General features: G+C 40.3%; 2 protein-coding genes across 7 annotated transcripts in view; one reads left to right on the forward strand and one right to left on the reverse strand.

Moving 5' to 3' along the window:
* The window catches only part of PHTF2 (putative homeodomain transcription factor 2), a 160,894-nt gene extending 149,365 nt beyond the window's left edge, over positions 1 to 11,529 (reverse strand). For all 6 annotated transcript variants that reach the window (XM_063667679.1, XM_063667680.1, XM_054493974.2 and 3 more), the window contains exon 1: positions 11,193 to 11,529. The gene's annotated coding sequence lies outside the window, so the exon portion shown is untranslated. The remainder of the gene's footprint in view (positions 1 to 11,192) is intronic.
* Positions 11,530 to 11,566: 37 nt separating this feature from the next.
* Positions 11,567 to 16,476, forward strand: TMEM60 (transmembrane protein 60). The gene is made up of 2 exons (XM_054493978.2): positions 11,567 to 11,910; positions 15,781 to 16,476. Exon 2 carries the CDS (start codon positions 15,831 to 15,833, stop codon positions 16,230 to 16,232), a length of 402 nt encoding a protein of 133 aa, XP_054349953.1. The 5' UTR covers positions 11,567 to 11,910; positions 15,781 to 15,830; the 3' UTR covers positions 16,233 to 16,476.
* The last annotated feature ends 10,989 nt before the right edge of the window (positions 16,477 to 27,465 follow it).

The following is a 27,465-nucleotide window of genomic DNA, read 5'->3' on the forward strand; positions in this document are numbered from 1 at the left end:
ATAGGTAATCTGGGTGAAGGGTATACAGGAATTCTTTATTATTGTACTTTTTTAAAATCTAAAATTACATCAAAATAAAAAGAACATAAATGATAAGCTTAACTCCATTTTAAAATACCTCCTTTATCACGTTAATTTCCTATATACCAACTATTGACTTAATACTCATACAACCTTCCTCTCATAATTTCATTTAATGTGGTTGTAATGGGTGGGGATAAGAAAACTAGCCCGGTGCTTCAATTTTACCAATTCATATAATCTGCTTCCATCAGAAGAAAAGCTAAAGGTCATTCCAGTTGCCTATCATCAATGAAGAGACAGGTTAAGCCCATCTCAAGTCCATTTCACCTACAGAGATTTTCAACAGTCCTTAATATCTACTATATGCAAGGTTAAGTTAAATTACCATTCAATATACGATCATAGTAGTATTTTCAGTCAATGTTGCAAATATTTTCCAAAGACGATAAAAACTGAATTATTATACCCTTAAGGAAATAAACACTTCTCATTAATCTATTAATCTCCCTTAGAAATTATACAGACATATTTTGCACACATACACACACACACACACACACACACAAAGTTTTGCTGTCAATAAGAATTGCGTTTATAGCTGAGCCCGGTGGCTCATGCCTATAATCCCAGCACTTCGGGAGGCTGAGGTGGGTGGATCACCTGAGCTCAGGAGTTTGTGACGAGCCTGGCCAACATGGTGAAACCCCATCTCTACTAAAAATACAAAAATTACCCAGGCATGTTGGCAGGTTCCTGTATTCCCAGCTATTTGGGAGGCTGAGGTAGGAGAATCGTTTGAAGCCGGGAGGCGGAGGTTGCAGTGAGCCAAGATCGCTCCACTGTACTCCAGCCTGGGTGACAAAGAGAGACTCCATCTCAAAAAAAACAAAAAACAAAAAACAAAAAACAACGAACTGGGTTTATATAGGAAAATGCAATTATTTGCTTACCTTTTAACTCATCATACATGCCTACATTTCTTTCAAGGGAAACAGGAATGTTGACAATGAACCTAAACACATTCAGCCAATCAAACCTATAGTCTACTCTGGTTCTGGCTATACAATGCTTATGCACCCTAAATACAAATTTAGGATTTAAAAATAATAAAAATCAAAATGGTACTTTTTATATTTTCCGTTTAAATTTTACTTCAAAACTCAATATACAAGAGTTCCCACTTCTAGACATGATGGGGGTAATGAGAACCAGATTATTCTTCTTCATTTAAAAACTAAAAAGTTAGAAAAAAAAGTGAAACATTTTCAGATATTGGGTAACTGACAGCACATCCCTGAAAGAGTGGAAACAAAAAGTGAGCCCTATGATTGTCCAAGTGTGCTGTCTGCAAAGTTTCCAGGATGCAGTGCTAGAAGGGGAAAACCAAACCCCAGAAGTACCCCTACACTGAGAAGCTAGATTTGAGTATTCAGAGACACCAAGGCGGCTAGAATTCCTAGAGCAAAGTATCCAAAGAGGAGAGAGCTGCACAAAGAGAGTTCTGTAGCTCTGTAGAGGATTCCCCTTAAGTCTTCAGTTGAATACTGATTGGCATATGCAATGCAGGAAAAATTACCTGAAGCAAGGGAAAGAATCACCAAAAGGAGCAGGAAGACCAATTACAGCTTCAAACAACATAAAATACAAAATGTCTGGCATTCAAACAAAAATTAGCAGGTATATAAATAAACAGGAAAATATAATTCATGATGAGGAGACAGAATCAGACCCACAAATGACAAAGATGATAGGACTTGTAAACAAGGATATTGAAACATCTATTTTTAAAAACATTGCTAAAAGAAATTAAAGACTCAAATAAATGAAAAGAAATCCCACGTTCATGGATTGAAAAACTTAATATTGTTAAAATTTCCATACTACCCAAAGCAATCTACAGATTCAGTGCAATCCCTATCAAAATCCCAAGAGCATTTTTGGCAGAAATAGAAAAACTCATACTAAAATATATATTGAATCTTAAGGGACCCCAAATAGCCAAAGCAATTTTTAAAAAGAACAACAAATTTGGAGGACTCACACTTCCTGATTTCAAAACATATTACAAAGCAGTAATCATAACAGTGTGATACTGGTATAAAGAGAAATCAACAAATGTAATAAAGGCCCTAGAAATAAATCCTCACGTATGTGGTCAAATAATCTTCAACAAGGGTACCAAGACCACTCAATAGGAAAAGAACAATCTCTTCAAAAAATGGTACTGGGAAAATGGGATACAACAAAAAGAATGAAGGTGGACCTTTATCTTACACCCTCTACAAAACTTAACTCAAAATGGATTAAACACCTAAACATAAGAAATAAAACTAAAAAACTCCTAGAAGAAAACACAGGAGAAAGCTTCATAACATCTAACTTGGCAATTATTTCTTGGCTGTAAACACCAAAAGTATAGGCAACAAAAGCAAACATAGACAAATGGGACTACATCAAACTTAAAACCTTTTGTTCATCAAAAGACACAAAAGGCATATATTTTTCTCCCCTGCAGAATGAGAGAAAATATTTGCAAATCATAAATCTGGTAAGGGGTTGATATTCAGAATATATAGATGACTCCTACAACTCAGTAACAAAAAATCAAATAACCTGATTTAAAAATGGGCAAAGGATTTGAATGGGCATGTGCCCAAAGATGATATACAAATGGCCAACTAGCACACAAAAAGATGCTCAACATCACTAATTACCAGAAAAGTACAAATCAAAACCACAAGATAACACCTTACATCCATTAGGATGGCTATCACAAAAAAAAAAAAAAAAAAAAAAACAGAAAATAAATATTGATGAAGATGTGGAACAATTGGAGCCTTTGTGCACTGTTGGTGCAACTGTAAAATGGTACAAAAAGATTAAAAATAGAACTATCATATGATTCAGCAATCACATTTCTGTGTATATATCCAAAACAATTGAAAGCAGAGTCTCAAAGAGATATTTACATACTCATATTCATAGCAGCACTATTCACAATACGCAAGAGGTGGAAGCAGCCCAAACGTCCATCAAAGGATGAACAAAACAGTACATACATATGATAGGATATTATTCAACCTTAAAAGGGGCAAATCTAAGAGTCTTTAAAAAATTATACGTATATAAAATGTATGTGTGTTTAAATCTCTTTAAAAGAGAACTGACTAAAGCTAAAAGATCAACAATATTGTTTGGGATTTATAATATACAGCACAAATAACAGCACAAAGTTTCAGAAAGGGGAAACAGTATACTGTTAAAAGGTTCTCATAAAATATATGAAGTAGTTTTTTTACTCAAAAGTAGACTGTGATAATGATGTATACTAGCTACTACAAACAAAACTACAAGAAAAAAGAGTTACAGGCAAGTCAAAAAAGGTTATAAAGTCATAAAAATACTCAAAGAATCCAAAAAAGGTAAAAAGAACAGATGAAACAACAAATAGCAAGATGGCAGATTTAAACCCAATAATATCAATAATCACATTAAATATAAATGGTCTAAATTAAAAGGCAGAGATTAGGAAACTGGATATTAAAAAGCAAGATCCAAGACCCAAAAGCAAGACCTATTTTTATGTGTATCTGTCAGAAACTCACTTAAATATAAACATAAAAAGGTAGAAAGTAAAAAGATGGAAAAAAATACCATGTTAACACTAATGAAAAGAAAGTCCGAATGGCTATACAAAGTAGATTTCAGAGCAAAACATATTACTAGGATTAAAGAGGTCCATTTCACAATGATAAAGGGATCCAATTGACCAAGTAATCATAACAATCATAAATATGCATGCACCTAGCAACAGAACTTCAAAATATATAATGCAAAAATTTAAAGAATCACAAGGAGAAATCGGCAAGTCCACATTTATAGAGATTCAATACCATTCTTTCAAAAATTGATAAAACAAGTAGACAAAATCAACAAGAATATATAGAAGACTTGAACAATTCTATCAACCAACTTGACCTGACTTTTTTTTTTTTTTGAGATGGAGTCACCCAGGCTAGAGTGCAATGGTGCGATCTCACTGCAACCTCCACCTCCCAGGTTCAAAGGATTCTTCTGCCTCAGCCTCCTGAGTAGCTAGGACTACAGGCACACACCACCATGCTCAGCTAATTTTTTGTATTTTTAGTAGAGACGAGGTTTCAACGTTGGCCAGGCTGGTCTCGAACTCCTGATCTGAAATGATCCCCCTGCCTCGGCCTCCCAAAGTGCTGGGATTACAGGCATGAGCCACTCCACCCAACCTTGATTGACATTTATAAATTACTCCATCCAATATCCTTTTCAAGTGTGAATGAATCATTTGCCAAGGCAGACCATAATCTGGGCCATAAAACAAGTCTCAGTAAATTAAAAATGATTCAAAATATACAATGTATGTTCTTTGACCAGAGCGAAATCAAGTTAGAACTAAGGAAACAATATCTGAAAAATCCCGAAATATTTGGAAACTCATCTACATACTTCTAAATAACCAGTGGAGTCAAAGAAATCACAAAGGAATTTATCGAGGATTCTGAACTTGAATGAAAATGAAAACATATCAAAATTTGTGAGATGTAGTCAAAACACTATTTAGGGGAGAATTTTAGAGAATTAAACACTCATTTTCCAGAAGAATAAATGTTTCAAATTATGAGCTAAGCTTCCAACTTAAGATTCTAGCAAATCAAGAGCAAATAAAATGCAAAATAAACAGTAGAAACAAAAATAATAAAGACGAATAGAAACCAGTCAAATTGATGAAAGAAGATCAACACAGAAAACTAAAAACTGGTTCTTTGAAAGGATCAATAAAATAGATCAATAAACCTCTATCCAGGAGAATAGGACTGAAAAGAAAAAAGACATCAGAGTCAAAATGAGAGAGAGGACAGCACTATATGTCTTACAGATATTAAAAAGATTAATAAGAAAATGTAATGAGTAACTTTATGACAATGAATTTAACAACTTTAGATTAAACGAACAGATTCCTAGGAAAATACAAACTATCAATGCTAATTCAAGAAGAAATAAACTGAGTAAGTCTTTATCTATTAAGAAATTGAATTTGCAGTTAAAATCCTCCCCACAAAGAAAAACCAGACCCTACCAAGCCTACATTAGTCACTTAGTATTGTCTGAAGTTTAAGATACACAGAAGGATCAAATATTTATTAATTATCATGTGCAGACACTAAGGATATAATTTTGATATCAGTATGTTGGTATTTCAGCAAAATTATTCTGAAGGAAGCTGTGGGAAGAACTGATTCGTATAAGGCTAAATTAAAAGGAAATAAATGACAATAATTTGGTGACAATAATGAGGGTTTGAACTAAGTGCCAATGGTTGTTTTGTTTTTTCTTAATTGTGGGTGTTGGGACGAGGCATGATTGAAAGATAGATGTTAGTAGATAGAGGACCAGATGAAGTCACTGAATGGCAATTAAAGATATGGAGAGGAACAGAGTAAGGACACCACATGACTCCTGGCTTGAACACTAAAAGAACCCTCATTAAGGCTGGGCATGGTGGCTCACGCCTGTAATCCCAGCAGTTTGGGAGGCCAAGGTGGGTGGATCACCTGAGGTCAGGAGTTCAAGACCAGCCTGGCCAACAAGGTGAAACCCCATCTCTACTAAAAATATAAAAATTAGCCGGGCATGGTGACGGGCACCTGTAATCCCAGCTACTCGCAAGGCTGAGGCAGGAGAATTGCTTAAACCTGGGAGAAGGAGGTTGCAGTGAGCCAAGATCACACCATTGCACTCCAGCCTGGGCAACAAGAGCAAAACTCTGTATCAAACAAACAAATAAACAAACAAACCAACCCTCATTAAGACAGAGACTACAAGAGAAAATAGATTTAGGAACAAGAAGATAGGTTTATTTTTCAACAAATGATACATTCATACATTCAGCACCCAAAAGACACACAACAGACAATGGGATATATGGAATGAACACACAAGAAATCTGTGTAGATAAATCAGCTTGCTCTATCCTCCAGGATTACTTGCAATTAAAGCATTCCCACAACTATACAATTAATAGCTTTTCCTTGTCAAAGAATTTTAGAAATAAGTAAGAAAGTAGTTAAGAGATTTGAGAAAACAAGTTCCTCTCCCTATACACTTAATTCACAGCACTGAAATCCTACTTCATTTATTTTTTTCATTGTCATTTCCAATAGCAAAACCTTATTTATGCATTCCATCTGGTTTAATGAGTTTGATGTACTGTCTTCAGAAAAAAGTTGATAATGTGAAGCTCTCTTCCTATATTTTCCCTTCTTTTGTGTGGGTAAAATGATTATTCAACTCTGCCGGTTGAATCCTATTGCCTCCTTTTAAGGTTTTATTTGCTTGTTTGCCATTTTCTGGCTTCTCTTATTCTATCTGGGAATTGTTATTTTAAAACCTACACACACACACACACACACACACACACACACACGCCTGTTCAACTTAGTCAAATAACTGCAACAACCACTTTTTGAGCTAGTCTTAGAAACCAAGAATATGTCAAGTGCTTTACATACATTATCTCATTTAATTCTTAAAATCTCACAAAGTAGGTAACTCCATTTAACGAATAAATAAAACTGAACCTTAAAAATATTACATAATGAGTCCAATGTCACACAACCAGTGATGGCAGTATCAGGACTTGAACCTAGGTCTATAAAGCACCAAAACTTGTGCCACCTAATTTTCATAAATTTTTTGGTATCTGTAACAAATCCTATACAAAAGGTCTTACAAAAGTACTTTCGTTCATGCAACAAATATTGAGTACCTACATGTCTTTAAAATTTCTGTAGATATACTTTTAACAGCCCCTTTCTTGTACTGTTTTTGCAACTGGAAAGCTGCATACTATGCACTTTTCCCTTTACTTCCTCTCATTAAATGTCAAATTTAATCATGTTATGATTATTATCAGGTAGTGGTTCAGCCACAGCTATTTCCTGCCCCAGTTCCTGTTCAGTACCCAGAATAAAATCCAGCATATTTTCATTCCTAGTGCTCTAAAACTACCTGTTCTAGGAAGCAATCAGTTGTTCTCATCTGAAAACTCACTTCTATATTTTGTGTCACATTAGCAATTTTCATAAGAATACCAAAGTGGACTAAAAATGCATTTTTCCTAAATGTCACTTAATATTTTCCACTTAGTCATATGATTCTGGTCATCAAGTGATGTTTCAGATTTGTAAATTTAATGTATTTATGGTTCGGTATTAATCTGAGAAGAAGATAGAAGCATGAGACTTTCTCAGATTTTCAAGGGCAGTCCCAATTTAAAATACACTGGCCAGGCGTGGTGGCTCATATCTGTAATCCCAGGACTTTGGTAGGCCAAGGTGGGAAAATCACTTGAGGTCTCTAGCCTGGCCGACATAGCAAGACCCTGTATGTACAAAAAAATAAAAATTAAAACATTAGCTGGACACAGCGGTGCATGCCTGCAGGTCTAGCTACTCAGGAGGCTAAGGCAACAGGATTGCCTGAGCCTGGGAGTTGAAGGTTACAGTAATCGCACTACTGTACTCCAACCTGGAAGACAGAATGAGACCCTGTCTCAAAATAAAAAAATTCTGTCCCACTATCATGTATCAAGTAGGGATTAAGAAAAGACAGTCAAAATATATGCAAAGGGGAGTTCACAATAATGACTCCATGTGGCTACAGACTAGGTAAAGGGGTTAAGGGATGGCAACCGTCACTTTGGAATTCTTCTTTGAGTCTTAATTTGAACTGGGAAAATAAGTATTGGAAGGTAAATATTAAATAAACATGGAATAATGGACAAACTGCTGAGGTTTTCCTATAATTTTAGTATCTAAATATGCAATTTCCAATTATCAAAATTGGGTAGTACTCACTTTGCCCAACCACATTTACATACCATTATCATTTAAAGCTGGCCTTCACACATACATTTTATACAAAGCTACAATTACTTACCATTCCCTCAACAATCCATATTTCTGTTCTGAGACTCTGCCTCCTCCTGTTCTGCATGGAATGCCCTCTTTCTCCACCTACAAACATCACCTTCAGACCTTTAAGGCTTCAGTGGTAGCTCCCCTGAAACCCAACTAGTTCTCTCTTAAAATTATTTATTGTTTCTTTTGTATTCACTGCTTTCCATGTGCCCATACTTTATATATTTTATTTAAGGCTTAATATCTTCTTTGAAGTATTGCCCTTTCCATTAAACAGATAAGGAAACTGATGCTAAAAGAGGTTTGGTATTATGTTCAAAGTCACAAAGCCCGATAGGAATTCAAATCCAGACTGTCTATACTTTAACTGAATTCTTGTCTCAAGAATAATTGGGACCACAAGCATTTTGGATTTTGGATTTTGTAATATTTGCATATAGATAAAGAGATATCTTAGAGATGGGACCCAAGTCTAAACACAAAATTCATTTCTGTTTCATTTACACCTTATACAAATAGCCCGAAGGTAATTTAATATAACATTTTAAAATAATTCTGTGCATGAAGCTAAGTTTTGACTGTTTTTTTGTTTTGTTTTGTTTTTGTTTTTGAGACGGTGTCTTGCTCTGTCACCCAGGCCGAGTGCAGTGGCGCGATCTCAGCTCACTGCATCCTCCACCTCCTGGGTTCAAGCGATTCTCCTGTCTCAGCCTCCCGAGTAGCTGGGACTACAGGTGCACACCACCACGCCCAGCTAATTTTTTCTGTATTTTTAGTAGAGACGGGGTTTCATCATATTGGTCAGGCTGGTCTTGAACTCCTGACCTCATGTGATCCACCCGCCTTGGCCTCCCAAAGTGCTGGGATTACGGGCATGAGCCACCGCGCCCAGCTTGACTGTAACCTGTCACATGAAGTCAAGTGTCTTGTGGCATCATCTTGGCACTCAAAAGGTTCCAGATTTTAGAGCATTTCAGATTTTCAGTTTACAGATGCTCAATCTGTATATATTGTATTATCGTCATTTGTTCAAATATCTATCTCTCCCATCAAATGAATGCTCCTCAAACACAGAGAAGGTGACTCCATCCCTTTATCTTCAGCAAAATCCAATAGTGTCTATTATACAACGATCTCAAAGTGTTACTGTGTACAACAGTGGATTCAATTTACGGTTTTGCAGCATTATTTTCCACTGAGTAGTCTCCTACTATAAAGTCTCCAAGAAGCCAATTTTATTGTGGTAATAAAGTATAATGGCTTGGAATATAGGCTTTGGAATCAGACTGCTTAGGTGTGAATCTCACCTCTACTGACTCATTAGTGAAGAAATCTTGAACAAATTAGTTAAACTAAGTCTTGGTTTGCTCACCTATAAAATGACAGTAATCAGTACCCATCTCACGGGACTAAAATGATTAAATAATATACAAGTAGCCAACTATTTTCGAGTTTCATTTTATCTACATGACACCCTAAATTCTCTTCAGTTTAGTGAAGGTTTTTTTCATTACATATTCCTTGCAATTTTGCATTAAATGGACCAGCCAAAAAAAGTTCATGGTTTAAAAATTGGGCGGGCCACCTTCTTCATTTTTAGGGCCAACTGTCCAGTGCCAGTTTGGGCTCAAAAAAAGTTTACTCTTGGAGGCTTGACTATGCAAGAGTGCTCCCATTGTATACTATACTTGTTTACTCACCACATTTTCATGCTCCACCAGAAAGTGGTCAAAATTGGAACATGAAAACTCTCCACCTCACTAACACCTAACTTAAAACTATCAGATGCATTCAGACAGCCAGTCTGTGTGGGAGGCAGGCTATTTCTGGAGCAAAAATATTTCCTGGAACCACTGTTTCTGGCCCCAGACATGGCTCATTCTCCGCAGACCTCCAGATTCCTCTCCTCTACGTTATGGAGGTGGAGCCACTACAACCGATAACGCATATCCATTTCCTTCTCTTAAAATTTGCAGTCCATACACCATATCCAAGTTAGGATTTCAAATTGTTATACTGTTTTGTGGCTCTTTAGGCTAAAGTGCGCAGTTTCCAGACTCAGAATTCCCCTTCCAATATTAAAAATATGGTGAAAAAAGCCCAGTTTGAAAGAAAATAAACTTTACAAAAATACCTGAAAACAAGATCAAATACTAAGTCTCTTGCCAAAGTCTTGGAGGAAAAAAAAATGAAAGAAACGTTTAAAAATGGCAAAAGCTAACCAAAAACCGTAAGATTAAAGTATCACACCTAAAAAGTAGTCTCAAAGCAAGCAGGATATACTATTAACAAAGAAAGCAACCGAAAACTACAAAATATTTAATATTCACCATGAATTTCAAAATTACTTGGCATGTAAAGTACACACTGAGATTAATAAATTGTTCCAGATTCTGCACTGCCCAGGTTAGTATAAGGCAGTTCCTTGTTTTTGCCATGCTAAAAATAAAAAGGGTGACAGATTAGTGACAGAATGATCCCTAAGTTACACAAGGAGGTGCTGAGTTAGAAAGCCATGACTCGAAGGACAATACCAGAATGCTGGCTGTCAACACTGGGCAGATAAAAATAAGAAAAGCTGAAGCATGCTGATGGAGCACGGTATTGTTTCCAGACGAGAACTATCCCTTAAGGCCCATGCCTAGCATCTCCGCCGTGTTGGGATCAGAAAACTAGACTGCCGCCTGCTCAGAGGGGGCAGGGCAGCGACCCTCCTTCCACCTCCTCCAGCGCGCGAGCCGCCGCCCCCTCCCGAGCCCGCTCCTACGGCCGCTAGCTGACGTCTCCCCGCCAGCCGGGCTAGCCACCCGAGACCCCTGAACGCCCTTCCAGGACCCGACGACCCCTCAGCACAGCGCCAAGAGAAGGAAGCAAAGGACAGGGGCCTGGGAGCGGGGCCCGAGGGGCGGGTGGCGTGCTGGGCTTCGGCCCGTCACCATCAAGGCTTGAGGACCGCGCGAGCTCGGGAGGAAGGCGGCTGAGCCTCCGCCACAGGCCGACTGATGAGAGGGGGTCGCGGCTGACCCCGGCCATCAGGTACGGGAGACTGCCGGGAAAGTCGCCGGCGACGGAGGGCGACGCGTTGGCCCCGGAGCCCCCACCTCCATCTCGACGACCGCTCTCCTCCCTCGTCCCGATCCATCCTCGAAATTCTGTCAGAACTCGACGACCTCCACACTGCCCACCCGAGCGCGGAGGTGATGCCGCTCTTACCGTAGGAGCAGGCGCCGCGCCGCTAGGAGGCGGCTAAGGTGCGCGCGGGAGACTCCGAAGCTAGCGCCGCCGCCGACAGAGCCCAAGGAGCCACAACGAGGCTGCCGGCGGGCGCGCTGCCTCCAAAGCGTTGCCCCACCCCCTCTCCCGCAGGATTTTGCGCCCGAGCCTGCAGTCACTGCGCGCGGGCAGGGAGGATGGGAGGAGGGGCGGGGCGTCCCGAGAGGGCGGAGCTGAGCGCCGGCTGCTCTGATTAACATCTGTGGGCCCAATGGGAGCACGGAAACTCCAGGCTGATCTTTGACTGACTTCCCTACTAACCCGTGACAGTAGAGAGGCGGGACCAATGGGTCTTTTTATTGCCGCCTTTCTGTCGAACCCTAAAGTAAGGAAAGGTCGGTTGGTTTGCACTGGCGGACAAATGGTCCAATTACCGCGGAAAAGGGACCTCTGAATCCAGATTGGCGTCCTCTCTACCTATAGGGTAGGCTCAGGGGCGGTGAGAACCAGCCCCGGATGTGGGCGCGGCACTGAGGTAGAACTGAGAGATCCTCTACCGCAGTCGGTTGAGGAGGCGGAACTGAAGTTTTTTCTTATTTATCATGTGACGGGTTTTGGATTTAATGGGGGGAAAAGGGCGGAAAAGGACAAGGATCCAAACTGGCGAGTCTCCTAATCTTCGCGTCCCTCTCCGCTCTCCGGCCGGCGGCGTTGCCAGGTGAGTCTGGGGCTCTGCCCTAGCCCGCACCGTACGCCGGCGCTGGTCTCCTGATGCTTCGGTGTGCTGTGCGGCCGACCCTCAACCCATCACACAGCCAGCCCCAAACGCGCACACGCCTGCTTGGCTCCAGGGCTTCTGTGCGAATCCAGCAGGAACCGTGTTAAACTCCAGCATGTGCTGGGCCCACAGCCCATGAAAGGGGAGCGTCCGGGTGGGGCGCCGCGAGCCGACTGTCGGTGTTTGCAGAAGGGCAAGTATAGTTTAGGAGCGTCCTGAAGTTCCAGGGGCAAGTAGGCCTCCAGATGAGCTAAGTTGTAAGCAGAACGCTGTTCCTTTGGCCAAGGCTGTTGCTGCACGGGCTTTTCAAAAGCGACTCATTATGAAGAAGAATAAATATGTGGGCTCATGAAGCAAAATTATATTTGGGATGAGGCAGGTTCACTTGGTAGACTACTGGCAGTGGCGAGAGAAGGGAAATGGGGGCTGATACCCAGCCGCGGGCTATGTGGGTGGGGCTCTATATATGTCCATACAGGGGTAACTCCGAAGGTTTTAAAAATGAGTAAGGAATCATTAACGAATATTTAACTGTCTTCCTAGTGCCAGAAATAACCACCTTAAATGGGAAACATTTTAGTTGAGCACATTTTTGGAATACGCACCTCCCCCTCTCTTGTGGAGAGAATAGTAGGAAACATAACGACTGCTCAAATTGATGAAGACGTAAATGTAAAACTGGGATCGTATGTCATCGTTGTAGCTCAGCATACAGGCGTACAATCCTTCAATCGTCATTTAAGTATCAGCAGTGCTTCCCCATTGAGGGTATTTCCGTGCGAGAACATAACAGAATTTTGTTGCATCCCACAAATCTTGGGCTTGCAATAAATTATAAATCTTGTAGGCACAATAAGATTGTTACTTGCATCCTTTCACCTCCAGCCAAAGCACCTGTGGTAAGTGCAGCCAAATGTAAGAAAAAAATGAAGCTTGTCTTATCCGATGGCAGATGGAACAGTTAGGTTTAAGCAAGTATATAATCATAAACCGTTTTTCAGAGGTTCACAAAAATGGCCTGATAGATTGGAGGTGGGGATTGTGCAATTTACGGGATGAAATCCATCCATGGTTATTAGTCAACACACGCCCCTCCAACCCTGCTTCCAAATTCAGTCCCACATCCCACTATATGGCAGCCTCTGGCCGGGAAAGGAAACTAACACAGAAAAATGCCTCCTTAGGAGCAAAATTACTGCAGTATGAAGCCTCTGCCAATTAAGTAAACAAGTTTAAGTGCCACTAGATGGGTATAAGGGAAAAGAGGTGAGTTACGAGACTCATACTTAACTGTTGAAATAGAACAGATGTGTCCTCTTGCACTGTGATAGCCACCCACTATTTAAAGTAGTAGAGATGTTGCACAGTACATCAAAGTTAGTTCTAAAATATAATTGAGCACGCTAATCTAGGGTATTTGGCTCAATTAGCCAGTTCCTTCACCTTTTCCCTGTTGTCTTCCTGCATCTTTCCTCCTAACACGCATGCTTTTGTTCCTATCCCTAGCACCTTCTGATCTTTTTCTCTTTCCCTCAAGTATCCTCTCTCATCTTCACTGCATTCCCCATTGGCTTATTTCTCTGTTTATAGTCATAAATTCTTCCTTTCCTGAAAATTTCTTCTTTCAGTTTCATATACCCTATCTTTCATTTTCTCTTCTCCAAATGCCTCAAAGGAATAAAATGTTCTCAATTGTTTCCATTTCTTGGTCTTCTGTTAACTCCTTACCCAACTGCATGCAGTCTGGCTTCTGATTTCCCATTCTACTTATCCTTTTTCCAAGCGGTCATAAAGGTTGGTGTAAAAAACTTAAGTAGAGGAACATATCATAAACCTATATGTGAAGATTAAATATAATAAATGCTATCCCAAGCTAAGTTTTATGCATTCATAATCAAAATTCTAGGTTTTTAAGAATCAGCTTAGCAAATTTAGCATTGAAAAACTGTAAGGGCGAAATAGAAAATATTCTAGAAAAGAGGCCAGCGTGGTGGCTCAAACCTGTAATCCCAACACTTTGGGAAGCTGAGGTGGGTGGATCACTTGAGGTCAGGAGTTCGAGATCAGCCTGGCCAACATGGTGAAAATTACTGGGCATGTCTACTAAAAATACAAAAATTAGCTGGGCATGGTGGTGCACACTTGTAATCCCAGCTACTTGGGAAACTGAAGTGGGAGGATCACTTGAACCCGAGAGGCAGAGGCTGCAGTGACCTGAGATTGTGCCACTGCACTCCAGCCTGAGTGACAGAGTGAGACTCCGTCTCAAAAAAAAAAAAAAAAAAAAAATTCTAGAAAAGAGAACGAGTAGATACTAGGCCTTCCAGATATTAATACATTCCTAGAGCAACACTAAGTCATATAGTATTAGTGCAAAAGAGAAACATAGAGATCAATGAGGCAGAATAGTGATATAAGAAATAGCCTCCAAAATTTAGCATCTAATAATCACAAAACATCAAAAGTTTATTAGGTGGTCCTGATTATTGAATGGATAACAAGTAGTTTAAAAATATATATATATACACACCACCAATCAGTGAGAATATTGTTAAAAGGAAAAAAACTATTATACCAAGAAAGATATTTGTTAAGAATTTTTATGAGAAAATAAGTGAGAATTTAAGAATATAAGTTTCAAATTATATGAAAATCCAGTGTTATCAGTGCCTTTTATATTATATAGCCCAACAACCTCTTTACAATCTTTTTTTTAGACAGTGGTCTCACTCCCATCGCCCAGGTTGGAGTGCAGTGTGCAACACGGCTCACTGCAGCCTCAACTTCCCGGGTTCAGGTGACTCTGCCACTTCAGCCTCGCGAGTAGCAGGGAATACAGGCACGTGCTACTGCACCTAAATTTTTTGTATTTTTAGTAGAGACGGGGTTCCGCCATGTTGCCCAGACTAGTCTTGAACTCCTGGGCTCAAGAGATGCACCTGCCTTGGAGTCCCAAAGTGTTGGGACTGTGGGTGTGAGCCACTGCACCCAGCCACTAAAATATTAATTCTACTTTATAGTCTTATGATTTTTATTAACCATTCCCTCCTTTTATTGATGGATTAATTGATTGAGACAGCATCTCACTCTGTTGCCCAGGCTGGAGTGTAGTGGCATGATCTCACGAGTCACTCACTGTGGCCTCGACCTCCTGGACTCAAGCAGTCCTCCCACTTTAGCCTCTCAGTAGCTGCGACTACAAGGTGCATACCACCAAGCCTTGCCAATTTTTTTATTTTTTGTAGAGACAGGGTTTCACTCTGTTGCCCTGGCTGGTCTGGAGCTCTTGGGCTCAAATGATATGCCCGCCTTCTTCTCCCCAAATACTGGGATTACTGGCGTGAGCCACGCACCCTTCCCATTCCCTTCTTTTAAAACTCTCTCTCTTCTCAGCTTGATATGCACCTCACTTTTTCACTACTTTGAATGCTTTTTTCTTTGTACCCCTTGAAATTGAATGAAAAATTACAGATTTGCAAATGTATAGGAAGATTAAGAACATCTTTGAGGTGCAGGAATAAAGTTGTAAGTGCCTGAACTCGAGTGATAGCACTGAAAAGGAATCACCTGACATTTTGAATAGAGCTTATACAGTAGATATACTAAAAATTGTATTTTGTCATGGGCTGTAAGGAATGGTGGATATAATGTCAATGATCACTAAGTTTTAGAGGATTTGAAAGGAAGAATAGTAGAATGTTTTCAAAATTAGGAAGTCAGTTGGGAAAGAACCAGTTTTGTTCACTAGGAATGGAAGTGATACTTTTTTTCTGGTATCAAAACAATCTTGACTTTTTCTCCTTCTCTTAGGGTATATTTCCTTTTTTTCGATCCTGCAACAGCCTCTTTAAACTGTTTAAATGAGAATGTCCTTGGCTCAGAGAGTACTACTCACCTGGCTTTTCACATTACTCTTCTTGATCATGTTGGTGTTGAAACTGGATGAGAAAGCACCTTGGAACTGGTTCCTCATATTTATTCCAGTCTGGATATTTGATACTATCCTTCTTGTCATGCTGATTGTGAAAATGGCTGGGCGGTGTAAGTCTGGCTTTGACCCTCGACATGGATCACACAATATTAAAAAAAAAGCCTGGTACCTCATTGCAATGTTACTTAAATTAGCCTTCTGCCTCGCGCTCTGTGCTAAACTGGAACAGTTTACTACCATGAATCTATCCTATGTCTTCATTCCTTTATGGGCCTTGCTGGCTGGGGCTTTAACAGAACTCGGATATAACGTCTTTTTTGTGAGAGACTGACTTCTAAGTACATCATCTCCTTTCTATTGCTGTTCAACAAGTTACCTTTAAAGTGTTCTGAATCTTTCAAGCTTCAAGAATACCAGAGAACTGAGGGAAAATACCAAATGTAGTTTTATACTACTTCCATAAAACAGGATTGGTGAATCACGGACTTCTAGTCAACCTACAGCTTAATTATTCAGTATTTGACTTATTGAGATCCTTATTATCTCTATGTAAATAAAGTTTGTTTTGGACCTCATTTTTCTACATGACTCTTGAATAATCTGTTGTATGTGGTCAATATCTAAAGTAACTAAATATAAAACCTTTAACCTACATGTTTGGGCCAGGGGAGGTGGCTCACGCCTGTAATCCCAGCACTTTGGGAGGCTGAGGCAGGTGGATCACTTGAGGTCAGGAGTTCAGGACCAGCCTGGCCAACACGGTGAAACCATGTCTCTACTAAAAGTACAAAAATTAGCCAGGCATGGTGGCGGGCGCCTGTAATCCCAGCTACTTGAGAGGCTGAGACAGGAGAATCACTTGAACCCAGGAGGTGGAGGTTGCAGTGAGCCGAAATCACACCACTGCACTCTAGCCTGGGCAATAGGGCTAGACTGCGTCTCAAAAACAAAACAAAACCTACATGTTTGAATAGAAGTTTAATATACCATGGCTGTATTATGACCAAAGTAAATGGCCATTTGTGTTTCTAAATTATGAAGGAAAAAAAAACCTGAAACAGGGATGCCACTTCGTATTTACATTTAGAAAGAATCTGAGTTTGACAGATTTTTATCTAGCTAAATTCACTATTACCTCTACCTTCTGGTTGGGACAAATAATTCAGAGGTGGCATGTTGAAACACAGCAGAAAAGCCAGGCACAGTGGCTCACGCCTGTAATCCCAGCACTTTGGGAGGCCAAGGCGGGCAGATCACAAGGTCAGGAGATCAGGACCATCCTGGCCAACATGGTGAAACCCCATCTCTACTAAAAATACAAAAATTAGCTGGGTATGGTGGCGGGCACCTGTAGTCCCAGCTACTCAGGAGGCTGAGGCAGAAGAATTGCTTGAACCCCGGAGCCGGAGGTTGCAATGAGCTGAGATCACACCACTGCACTCCAGCCTGGTGAAAGAGTGAGACTCCATCTCAAAAAAAAAGAAAAAAAAAAAACAACAAACAGCAGAAGCTTGCCACTACCTAAAGTTAGGGAGACCCTATAATCCTGATTCTGTCAGGACAGGCCCAGTTTATATACCTATTGTCCTGGGGTCTCAAGGAATTAGTGCCCCCTCACAATTAGAAGTGTCTTGAATTGAGAAAGCATATTATCACCCTCCCAAGGTACTAATCAATTCCAGTGAAGCAGAGGTGACAGTACTTATAAAAATTCCAAAGAGGTTGAAGTGTCATAACCGTGAAACACGATGATTGTTCTTACCCTACACAACCCTCACTTTTAGCTTTAAGAGAAATCTAAAGTGATTTTTTTTTCTGTTTTAAAAAGATCAAAAAAGTGATTTCTGGCTACTGATACAGAAGGTGTAGTTCTCCATTGTAATGACAGATAACATAAGTTTCACAACACAACAGATTAATACAGCTTAACTCATTAGGCATTTGAAACTAGAGAGCTAGGCTAAATAAATAAAAACTAATCAACTGCAAATGTTTTCATCTTATAATTGGCAATAATTAGTATTTTCAGTATGTAAAAATAGGATTGAGAATAGTTAGTACTGGGAACGGAATGTTCCAGGCTTGATCAGATACCTCTAACTCAATTGAGAGATCCATACTTTGGTTTATGGGATCTATCGTTAAATAAATTCAAAGTAGAAGAAAGCTTACATCTCTCTAAAAAACCAGCCAAGAGGATTGTGGAGTACAGCGAAAAGGAAAAGAAGGGATGACACCACAGCAAACAATCAGCTAGGCCAGGAGTCAGCAAAATTTCTCTGTAAAGGGCTGCTCAGTAAATAGGCTTTTAGGTGATGTGGTTTCTTTTGCAACTACTGAACTCAGTCCTTATGGCAGAGAAAGCAGCCACAGACCATAGCTATATCCCAATAAAACCTTATTTATGGACATGAAATTTAAATTTCAAATGATTTTCACATCACAAAATATTTTTACTTTTGTTTCAACCATTTAATGGCATAAAAACCATTCTTGCCTCACACACCATAGAAAAACTGGTGGTGGGTTAGATATGGCCTACAGGAGGTAATTTGCTGACCCCTGTGCTAGGCAATAAAAGCATAATGGAATTCTGTATGAGATGTTAAGAGGAAAGGTAGAACAGGTCTCTTGCTCCCCCAAACAGCTCTACAAGGAAGGAAGAGAGAAATTAAGTAAGAATTGTATGTAAACTGCAACACAATAACTGACCTGTTTACACATGAGGGTCAATGAATTTTAACAGCATCTGAAGGATTCCCAGAAAGTAGAACTGCCGCACTAAATAAACACTTGAAGCAGCACAATAAATTATCACAGATATGTGCCTCAATACACACATCGGTGTGTTACATTAAAACATTATGTAATGAAAGACATTAAAGATAGAAATCATGCTTACAGGTAGAAAAATCAAAACAAATGGACTAATATGTAAACAATCAGTATTGTACAAAAATACCTTCCTAGGTTTTAGTTATAGGATTCTTCCTTTGTATTACAGAGATATTTACCAATGACTTTTTTAAGATTAAATACACAATGCCTCATCAAAGAAACTTAAACATCAGAGGTTCTTACCAAAGCCAATTTTTTCTAGGTTAGCATGGATGTAACTTACTCTGGTTTGGGCAAAAGATTTGTCATCAACAATCTGAGTAAAAGCAACCTGTGCACAAAATAACTTTTTATAAGACTTGAAACTATGAAAAGGGGCCGAGTGCAGTGGCTCACACTTGTGGCCCCAGCTACATGGAAGGCTGAGGTGGGAGGATCGCTTGAACCCAGGAATTCAAGATTACAGTAAGCTATGATCATGCCACTGCACTCCAGCATGGGTTACAAAGTGAGACTCTGTCTCAAAAAAAAAAAAAGACGGCTGAGTGCGGTGGCCCACACCCACACCTGTAATCCCAGCACTTTGGGAGGACAAGGCGGGTGGATCATCTGAGATCAGGAGTTCGTGACTAGCCTGGCCAACAAGGTAAAACCCTGTCTCTACTAAAAATACAAAAAATTAGCCAGGTGTGGCAGCAGGCACCTGTAGTACCAGCTCGGAGGCTGAGGCAGGAGAATCACTTGAACCTGGGAAGCAGCAGCAGTTGCAGTGAGCCGAGATCGCACCATGGCACTCCAGCCTGGACAACAAGAGTGAAACTCCCTCTCAAAAAATAAATAATTTAAAAAAACATTCAAATGAACCAAAACTGGGACCAGATATGGTAGCCTCAACCAAACATGTGAAACATGAACACAAATCTACGAACAAAGAGCCTTCAAGCACCAAGAAAAATACTTGTACAAAGCTTCAAGAAGTAGAGATCTATCCTTGGGTTCAAGCTTACTGCAATTTCAAAAGTTATTAACCTGCGGGACGTGGTGGCTCACGCCTGTAATCCCAGCACTTTGGGAGGCCGAGGCAGGTGGATCACGAGGGTCAGGAGTTGGAGACCAGCCTGGCCAACATGGTGAAACCTCGTCTCTACTAAAAACACAAAAATTAGCTGGGTGTGGTGGCCGGCACCTGTAATTCCAGCTACTCAGGAGGCTGAGGCAGGAGAATTGCTTGAACCCAGGAAGTGGAGGTTGCAGTGAGCAGAGATCGCGCCACTGTACTCCAGCCTGGGTAACAGAGCAAGAGTCTGTCTCAGAAAAAGAAAAAAAGTTTTTAACCTTATAAATTTGGTCATCTGGTTTCCAATTTGCTTTTTCACAGTGCAGCAATAAGAGGGAACTATTGACTAATGAATAGAAGTGATAGCCAAAGGAGAGGAAACCATAGAATCATCTTCATACAAGGGCAGGCATATCACTATGCACCTGAGTCATCAGGAAAACCAATTAATTTCTCTTTATTGAGAGGAAAATTATCAGAGTCCTTTTGGTGTTATATAAACAAGCCACAAACTACCAAAGGAGTTTTCCTTAATGTTGATTGGTCATGTTTGCACAGTAAATATCACTGTCAGCACAAAGTATTATTGGTGTCCTTATACTTAGTGGCATAAATATTAAAAGATGTGAGGGTTGGGTTTGGTGGCTCTCACTTATAGTCCCAGCACTCTGGGAGGCCAAGGTGGGAGAATCACTTCAGACCAGGAGTTCCAGACCAACCTGAGCAACATGGTGTAACTTGAGGTCAGGAGTTTGAAACCAGCCTGGCCAACATGGTGAAACCCTGTCTCTACTAAAAATACAAAAATTAGCCGGTGTCATGGCGCACACCCGTAATCCAGCCACTCAGGAGGCTGAGGCAGGAGACTCGCTTGAATCCAGGAGGTGGTAGGGTTGCAGTAAACTGAGATCATGCCACTGCACTCCAGCCTGGGCGACAGAGTAAGACTCTGTCTCAAAAAAGAAAAAAGAAAAAAAAAAAAGAAGTTACACAATTTTAGAACAGGGTGGAAAAGGATAGGACATCTCTTCATTGTAATGATGGAGAAACTAAAGCCCAGATAAATAATTTTAGCCCATGGTCACAGATAAGTGGAGGAGTGGGACTCCAAATGCTATTTCCACAAATATGTCTCCTGTTAAAGGAAAAAATAAAAAACATCAATGGAAGATACCAGTTATCAAACCCTGAAGATACCACTGGGTTACAAGCTTTTCTGAGGGACCTGCCTTACACTTCATGTTCCTCATTTTGCATTGCCCTGTATTCAAGTCAGCCAGTCATACTGTATTACACCATAAGGCAATTGTCATCTGTCTGTCCTTTTGCCTGTCTACCACTATTATCTATACATGACCGTCACAAATTTGTAATTCAAGTATATCAAAAGCAGGCAGTCTGTGTGATAAGACATGATTTTGAAATGCCAGCTTGGGAAAAACAGTGAACTAGGAAGATTGTTTTTGATGTTCACCTGCCTTCACCATACCTTGCCTTGACCCCCTCATGAAACTCCTCCTCACAGATGCCTATCCTTGCCCCAAATTAGAAGAATACAAAGAAGAGATAATTAGTGAGGAAGGTGTGAAATGACTGGAGTGACCCAGCACAGAACTCAATTTTAACTATTCTTTTGACTATTTTAATTCCAGAAGCAGAAGCTAACATGTAAAGTAGGTAGAGTAAGCCAGGCAATGTGCTAAGTAAACATTTGGCATGTTCTGTCACTTAACTTTCACCACAAATTAACAGAACACATAAGTAATTTTCTCAAAGTTACACAAGTGTGGTTTTGGTGAGTTTTTTGTTTTTGTTTGAGACAGGGTCTGGCTTTCACTCAGGCTGGAGTGCAGTGGCTTGATCATAGCTCACTGCAGCCTCGAGCTCCTGGGCTCAAGCCATCTCCCACCTCAGCCTCCTGAGTAGCTAGGACTACAGGTGTGTGCCACAATGACTGGCTGTTTGTATTATTATTATTATTATTATTATATTATTATTATTATTATTATTTAGAGATGGGAGTCTCGCTATGTGGCCCACGTTGGTCTCAAACTTCTGGGCTCAAGTGATCCTCCCACCTGGGCCTCCCAATGTGCTGGGATTACAGGTGTGAGCCACCATGCCCAGCCTTATTCCCTTTTAATGAACTTCAGCTATATTGCTACAAATGCCCACAGTCAAATATCGTGGCTGGGAGCAGTGATTCATGCCTGTAATCCCAGCACTTTGGGAGGCTAAGGTGGGAGGAATTCTTGAGCCCAGGAGTTCAAGACTGGTCTGGGCAACATGGTGAAACACCATCTCTACAAAAAAATTTAAAAATCAGCGGGGCGTGGTGGTGCACACCTGTAGTCTCAGCTACTCGAGAGACTAAGGAGTGGGAGGGTCACAAGAGCCCAGGGAAGTCAAGGTTGCAGTGAGCCTGGGCAACAAAGTGGAACCCTGTTCCTAAATAATAAAGTGGCTTTACAGATTTTACAGAAGGACTAACTGTATGAAAATGTGCAACCTTTATGTCCTTCTTCCATTCCTGCAGTGGAATGGATATAGACTGAAAAAAACTAGGGCAGGTTGTCATCTTCAGTATTTTCAATTTTTGAATTTTTTTAACATGAGTAGGGAAAACCACAAAAGCTTAAACAGAATAACTGTCTGATAACCAGACTTTATCTACCAATTAAGACTTAAAAATGTGAAATTCTGCCTCAGACTCTGAGATATCAAGGTGCTTCTTATGTAGCCAGGCATGGTGGCTCACGCCTGTCATCCCAGCACTTTGGGAGGCTGAGGCAGGAGGAATGCTTGAGCCCAGGAGTTCAAGATCAGTCTGGGCAACATGGTGAAACACCATCTCTACAAAACATAAAAATTAGCTGAGCATGGTGGCATGCACCTGTAGTTCCAGCTACTCAGGAGGCTGAGCTGGGCAGATCACTTGAGCCTGGGAAGTTGAGGCTGCAGTGAGCTGAGATCGTGCCACTGCACTCCTGCCTGAGGCTCTGTCTCAAAAAGATAAATAAAGTGACTCAAGCCAAAGAGGGAGAACCTGTCTCAAAAATTTAAAAAAAAAGTGCTTCTTATATTTGCCATTTTAATCATTTTAGGAATAGTTAAAATTTATCTTTAACCAAAAGATAAATTGGTTAGACTGCAGTACAAAACAAGAAACTTGGTTTCTTTATAGTGTCTTCTCATCTAACTTGTCTCCATTTTTCTTTCTGTTGCAATCCTAGAATTATATTTGAAGTCAGACTGACTTTAAATTATACAAACCTACAGAGGTGGGAGGATCACTTGAAGCCAGGAGTTAAATTTCAGCCTGGGCAACATAGCAAGACCCTGTTTCTACAAAATAAAAATTTAAATTTAGCCAAGCATGGTGGTGGGTGCCTGTAGTCCTAACTACTCAAGAGGATGAGGCAGGAGAATCACCTAAGCCCAAGAGTTTGAGGCTGTACTGAGCCATGATTGTGCCACTGCACGCCAGCCTGAGTGACAGAGCAAGACTGTCTTTAAAAAGAAAGGAAACCTACCTGATTTTCCCCCATGCCTAGTGTACAATATGTTCCTTCAAGTATTTATTGAACACCAAGTATACAACATATTAGGTGTTGGGGATACAAAGTGATAAAATTCCTAACTTCTAGCTCATAGTTTAGCTACAGTCCAACATGTACTTAATATGTATATTTAATGCTCTGAGCAGAGGGCAGCAGACAGATTTGGGTCTATACCAACTACTGGGTGAGGGAACAGTTGGAGATGTGCCTATGAAACCCTGTACTGTAAAGCCTATAAAACCCTGTACTGTAAAGCAGGGGTCCCCAACCCCCTGGGCCATAGACTGGTCCCAGCCCGTGGCCTGTTAGGAACCAGGCAACACAGCAGGAGGTGAGTGGGGTGCAAGTGGGCATTACCACCTGAGCTCCACCTCCTGTCAGATCAGTGGCATGATTAGATTCTCATAGGAGCGCAAACCCTATTGTGAACTGCACATGCAGTTCAGATCTAGGTTGCATGCTCCTGAAAATCTAATGCCTGATGATCTGAGGTGGAACAGTTTCATCCTGAAACCATCCCCCACCCAACCCCTGTCTGTGGAAAAATTGTCTTCCACAAAACCGGTCCCTGGTGCCATAAAAGTTGGGGACCACTGCTGTAAAGGCAGTACAGGAGATGATGTCTGAGTTTTGAAAAGAGAAATAAGATTTCACTATGTTGTATTCCAGATATTTATTTCCCCAGCAAAGACAAAGAATTTTAAAAGTTCACAAAGGAAATGGCAATGACTGCCATCTGGTAAAGTGGAAAATTGGTCACATCAAACAGAAGAAATTGTGTTACATGAAGCTGGAAAAGGAGGGCCAATAATAAAGGCTCTTCAGTGCTATGCTAAGCATTTGACCCTTATTCTTTAGCAAAGGAGAAGCTAAGGAATACTTCTACAAAGAAAAGTAATAATCCTATATTTTAGAAAGGTTAATCTGTTGGTAACACAAAGAATGGAATGGAATAAAGAGGGAAAGGGCACAGGACTAGAACACTTTAGGGTATTTTGAATCCAGGTGAGATGAACATCTACTGTAACTGTGATGTGACAAGAGCAATAGATGAATTTTAAGTACTTCTGGGATTGACTCAATCTCATAACAAATTGGACACAGGAACCAGGCACGGTGGCTTACGCCTGTAATCTTGACACTTGGGGAGGCTGAGGCGGGCAGATCACTTGAGGTCAGGAGTTTGAAACCAGCCTGGCCAATATGGCAAAACCCCATGTCTACTGAAAATACAAAAATTAGCTGGGTGTGGTGGTGCATACCTGTAATGTCAGCTACTCAGGAGGCTGAGGCACAAGAATCGCTTTAACCCAGGAGGCAGGGGTTGCAGTGAGCCAAGATCATGTCACTGCACTCTAGCCTGGGCAACAGAGACTCCGTCTCAAAAAACAAAACACAACAAAAGGACACAGGAAAACAGAAAAATCAAATTAAATCAAATTACTATAAGGTGATTATGAAGGAAAACAGTGATGACAATAACCAAATTGGGAGGAAAGAAACAGCTAATGCTTGAGGGCAAGGCAAAAAAGAATTTAGATTTGACCATATGGATCATTAGAACTAAAGTGAAAAACCAGGCTGACTGAAGTTGTGGAATCATGAAGGTAGCTCAGGGACAGACTGTAGAGGCCTAAAGGAAAGACCATGGAGACTGCCTTAAATAGTGGCAGACAGGCAAAAGAATCCTTCCAAAGAAACTGAAAAACAAGATGAAAAGAACAGGTCATAAAGAGTTTTAGGAGTAAAATGATAGTGCTGCAAGGGTCAAACAGAAATACTAAGAAGTGCAGCCACTGGATTTGGCAGTCAAAAGGTAACCTTTGAGAAAACCATTTCAGCATACATGTGAGGATTTAAATGAAACTGTAGTGAAATGAGGAATAAATGGAAGATGAGGAAGTGAAGGCAGACAGAAATTTCCAAGAACTTAGGAAGAAAGACGGAACAAGAGCATTAACAAATGCCAGACTTAAGATAAAGGTATTTTTAAAAACAACAGATTTGAGATGTTTCAGGTAAAAATCTGGCTTAGTTGACAAATAAAATTTCAAGAAAAAACTTTGGGTTGGCGGGGCAGAAGGATCAAACTGTCCAAGTAAGTTTATCAACACTGTATTACACAACATTTGTGACTATAATATTGTTTGTTTGAGACTGAGTCTTGCTCTGTCACCCAGGCTGGAGTGCAATGGCACAATCTCAGCTCACTGCAACCTCCGCCTCCCGGGTTCGAGCGATTCTCCTGCCTCAGCCTCTCGAGTAGCTGTGACTACAGGTGCGTGTCACCACGCCCGTCTAATTTTTATGTTTTTAGTAGAGATGGGGTTTTGCCATGTTGGCCAGGTTGTGCGACTATAATATTAATTTGCCTCTGAGTCTGCACACTTAGAGTCTTTTTTTTTTTTTTTTTGAGACAGAGTCTCTGTCACCCAGGCTGGAGTGCAGTGGCGCAATATCTGCTCATTGCAAGCTCTGCCTCCCGGGTTCAGGCCGTTCTCCCGCCTCAGTCTCCCGAGTAGCTGGGACTACAGGCACCCGCCACCACACCTGGCTAATTTTTTGTATTTTTTAGTAGAGACGGGGTTTCACCATGTTAGCCAGGATGGTCGCGATCTCCTGACCTCGTGATCCGCCCACCTCGGCCTCCCAAAATGCTGGGATTACAGGTGTGAGCCACCGCACCCGGCCAAGTAGTCTTAAGTAGTACAACAGCAATGAACTTTATAGAAAAGTATAGATTTAACATTCTAACAACACAGATGTGTAAGTTCTGAATTTCAAAATGTACAGAAGGATCCAGAGTTCTGACATGTTCACAGTGCAGTTCTTAGTAGGCAGATCATAGTAATAAAACATACAAGTTATAAATTTTAATTTCTAGTTAACATAAATTCTACTCGCCCAGCCCATATTTTGTTCTCAGCTCATTCATACTCCCTGATTGGGTCTGAAGTCCAAGAAGAGCTGGAAGGGAAGATAACCTGAAATGCAGGATGTTTTCCCCTCCTTTCCCTGCTCTCTCAGCAGAGATGTGACTGCTACACAACACCCATAAAGCTACAAGGAAAAGACACCTTTGTTTTTAGGCTGTGTGTGCTTGATGTTCTAAAAAGCAATCATTTCCATCTGTAGTATGTACTGGGTTACAGAAAGAAAAGAAAAGCCAGGACAGAAGACAAAAGGACTTACAAGCTCTCCTGAGTTGTCCTCTTAATTATCGTATCTGAAGTGTACTGTCAGTGCCAAACCTCAAACATAACTCTTTCATAAAACAGGCAATGCAGTCTAAAACCAGTAAAATTTTGTTTACATATAAATGTAGTTACATCAAGTAAGAGAAAGAGTGAGATCTATTCTACCACACCTAAAACCCATCACATTTTAGCAGCCTAAAAGTATTTTGAAAAGAATGGCACTTTTGTCTTCCCTTCCTGGGACAGAAATCATTATGTCTAGTGGGACAAGAGAGGTATTTATCATACCATTCCCAGCACCCATACCTAGTTTAGTGACCTTGTTTAAGATAATCCTCAATATCTGTCTCTGTTGGCGTAAGTCAACTTTTGATAATTAGTTTTAAGAGTAAAAAAAAAATTCAAATTGGAGTCAATTCAAGATTTTACGGTTTCTACTGAAGACAGAAAAGAACTTTTAAAGTTGACAAGATTAAAATGTCAATTTTAAGAAAATAATTACAAAAGTAAAAAGACTGTGGTTATCAATTTTAGTATTTATTGAAAGATGAAGACAAGGAAAATATCTCTCAAACTCCAAAAACAAATGTTGCACCTTTGCTAAATGTAAAATGAATTTTGAGATATTTGTTTTACATGACAATGAACCTGTCCAAAAAATAATGCAAATTTACCCAAACGGTGCTAATTTATTATTTACAAAAATGCTCTTATCTGCCATAAGTATTTGGGAAAAAACTGTTTTACACTCAGGAACACTAATGAAATACCTTAACGACAACTTAAAAAATAAAATCTTCCCTACCCTCAATGACCACCACTCGAGAAAAGTTACAGAATGCATTAAAAATGAATATATGTGGAAACAAACATAATTATTTCCCACAAACATACACACACAAAAACAGGCAC

This window comes from Pongo pygmaeus, chromosome 6, assembly GCF_028885625.2.
Source record: "Pongo pygmaeus isolate AG05252 chromosome 6, NHGRI_mPonPyg2-v2.0_pri, whole genome shotgun sequence".
Taxonomy (NCBI): Eukaryota; Metazoa; Chordata; class Mammalia; order Primates; family Hominidae; genus Pongo; species Pongo pygmaeus.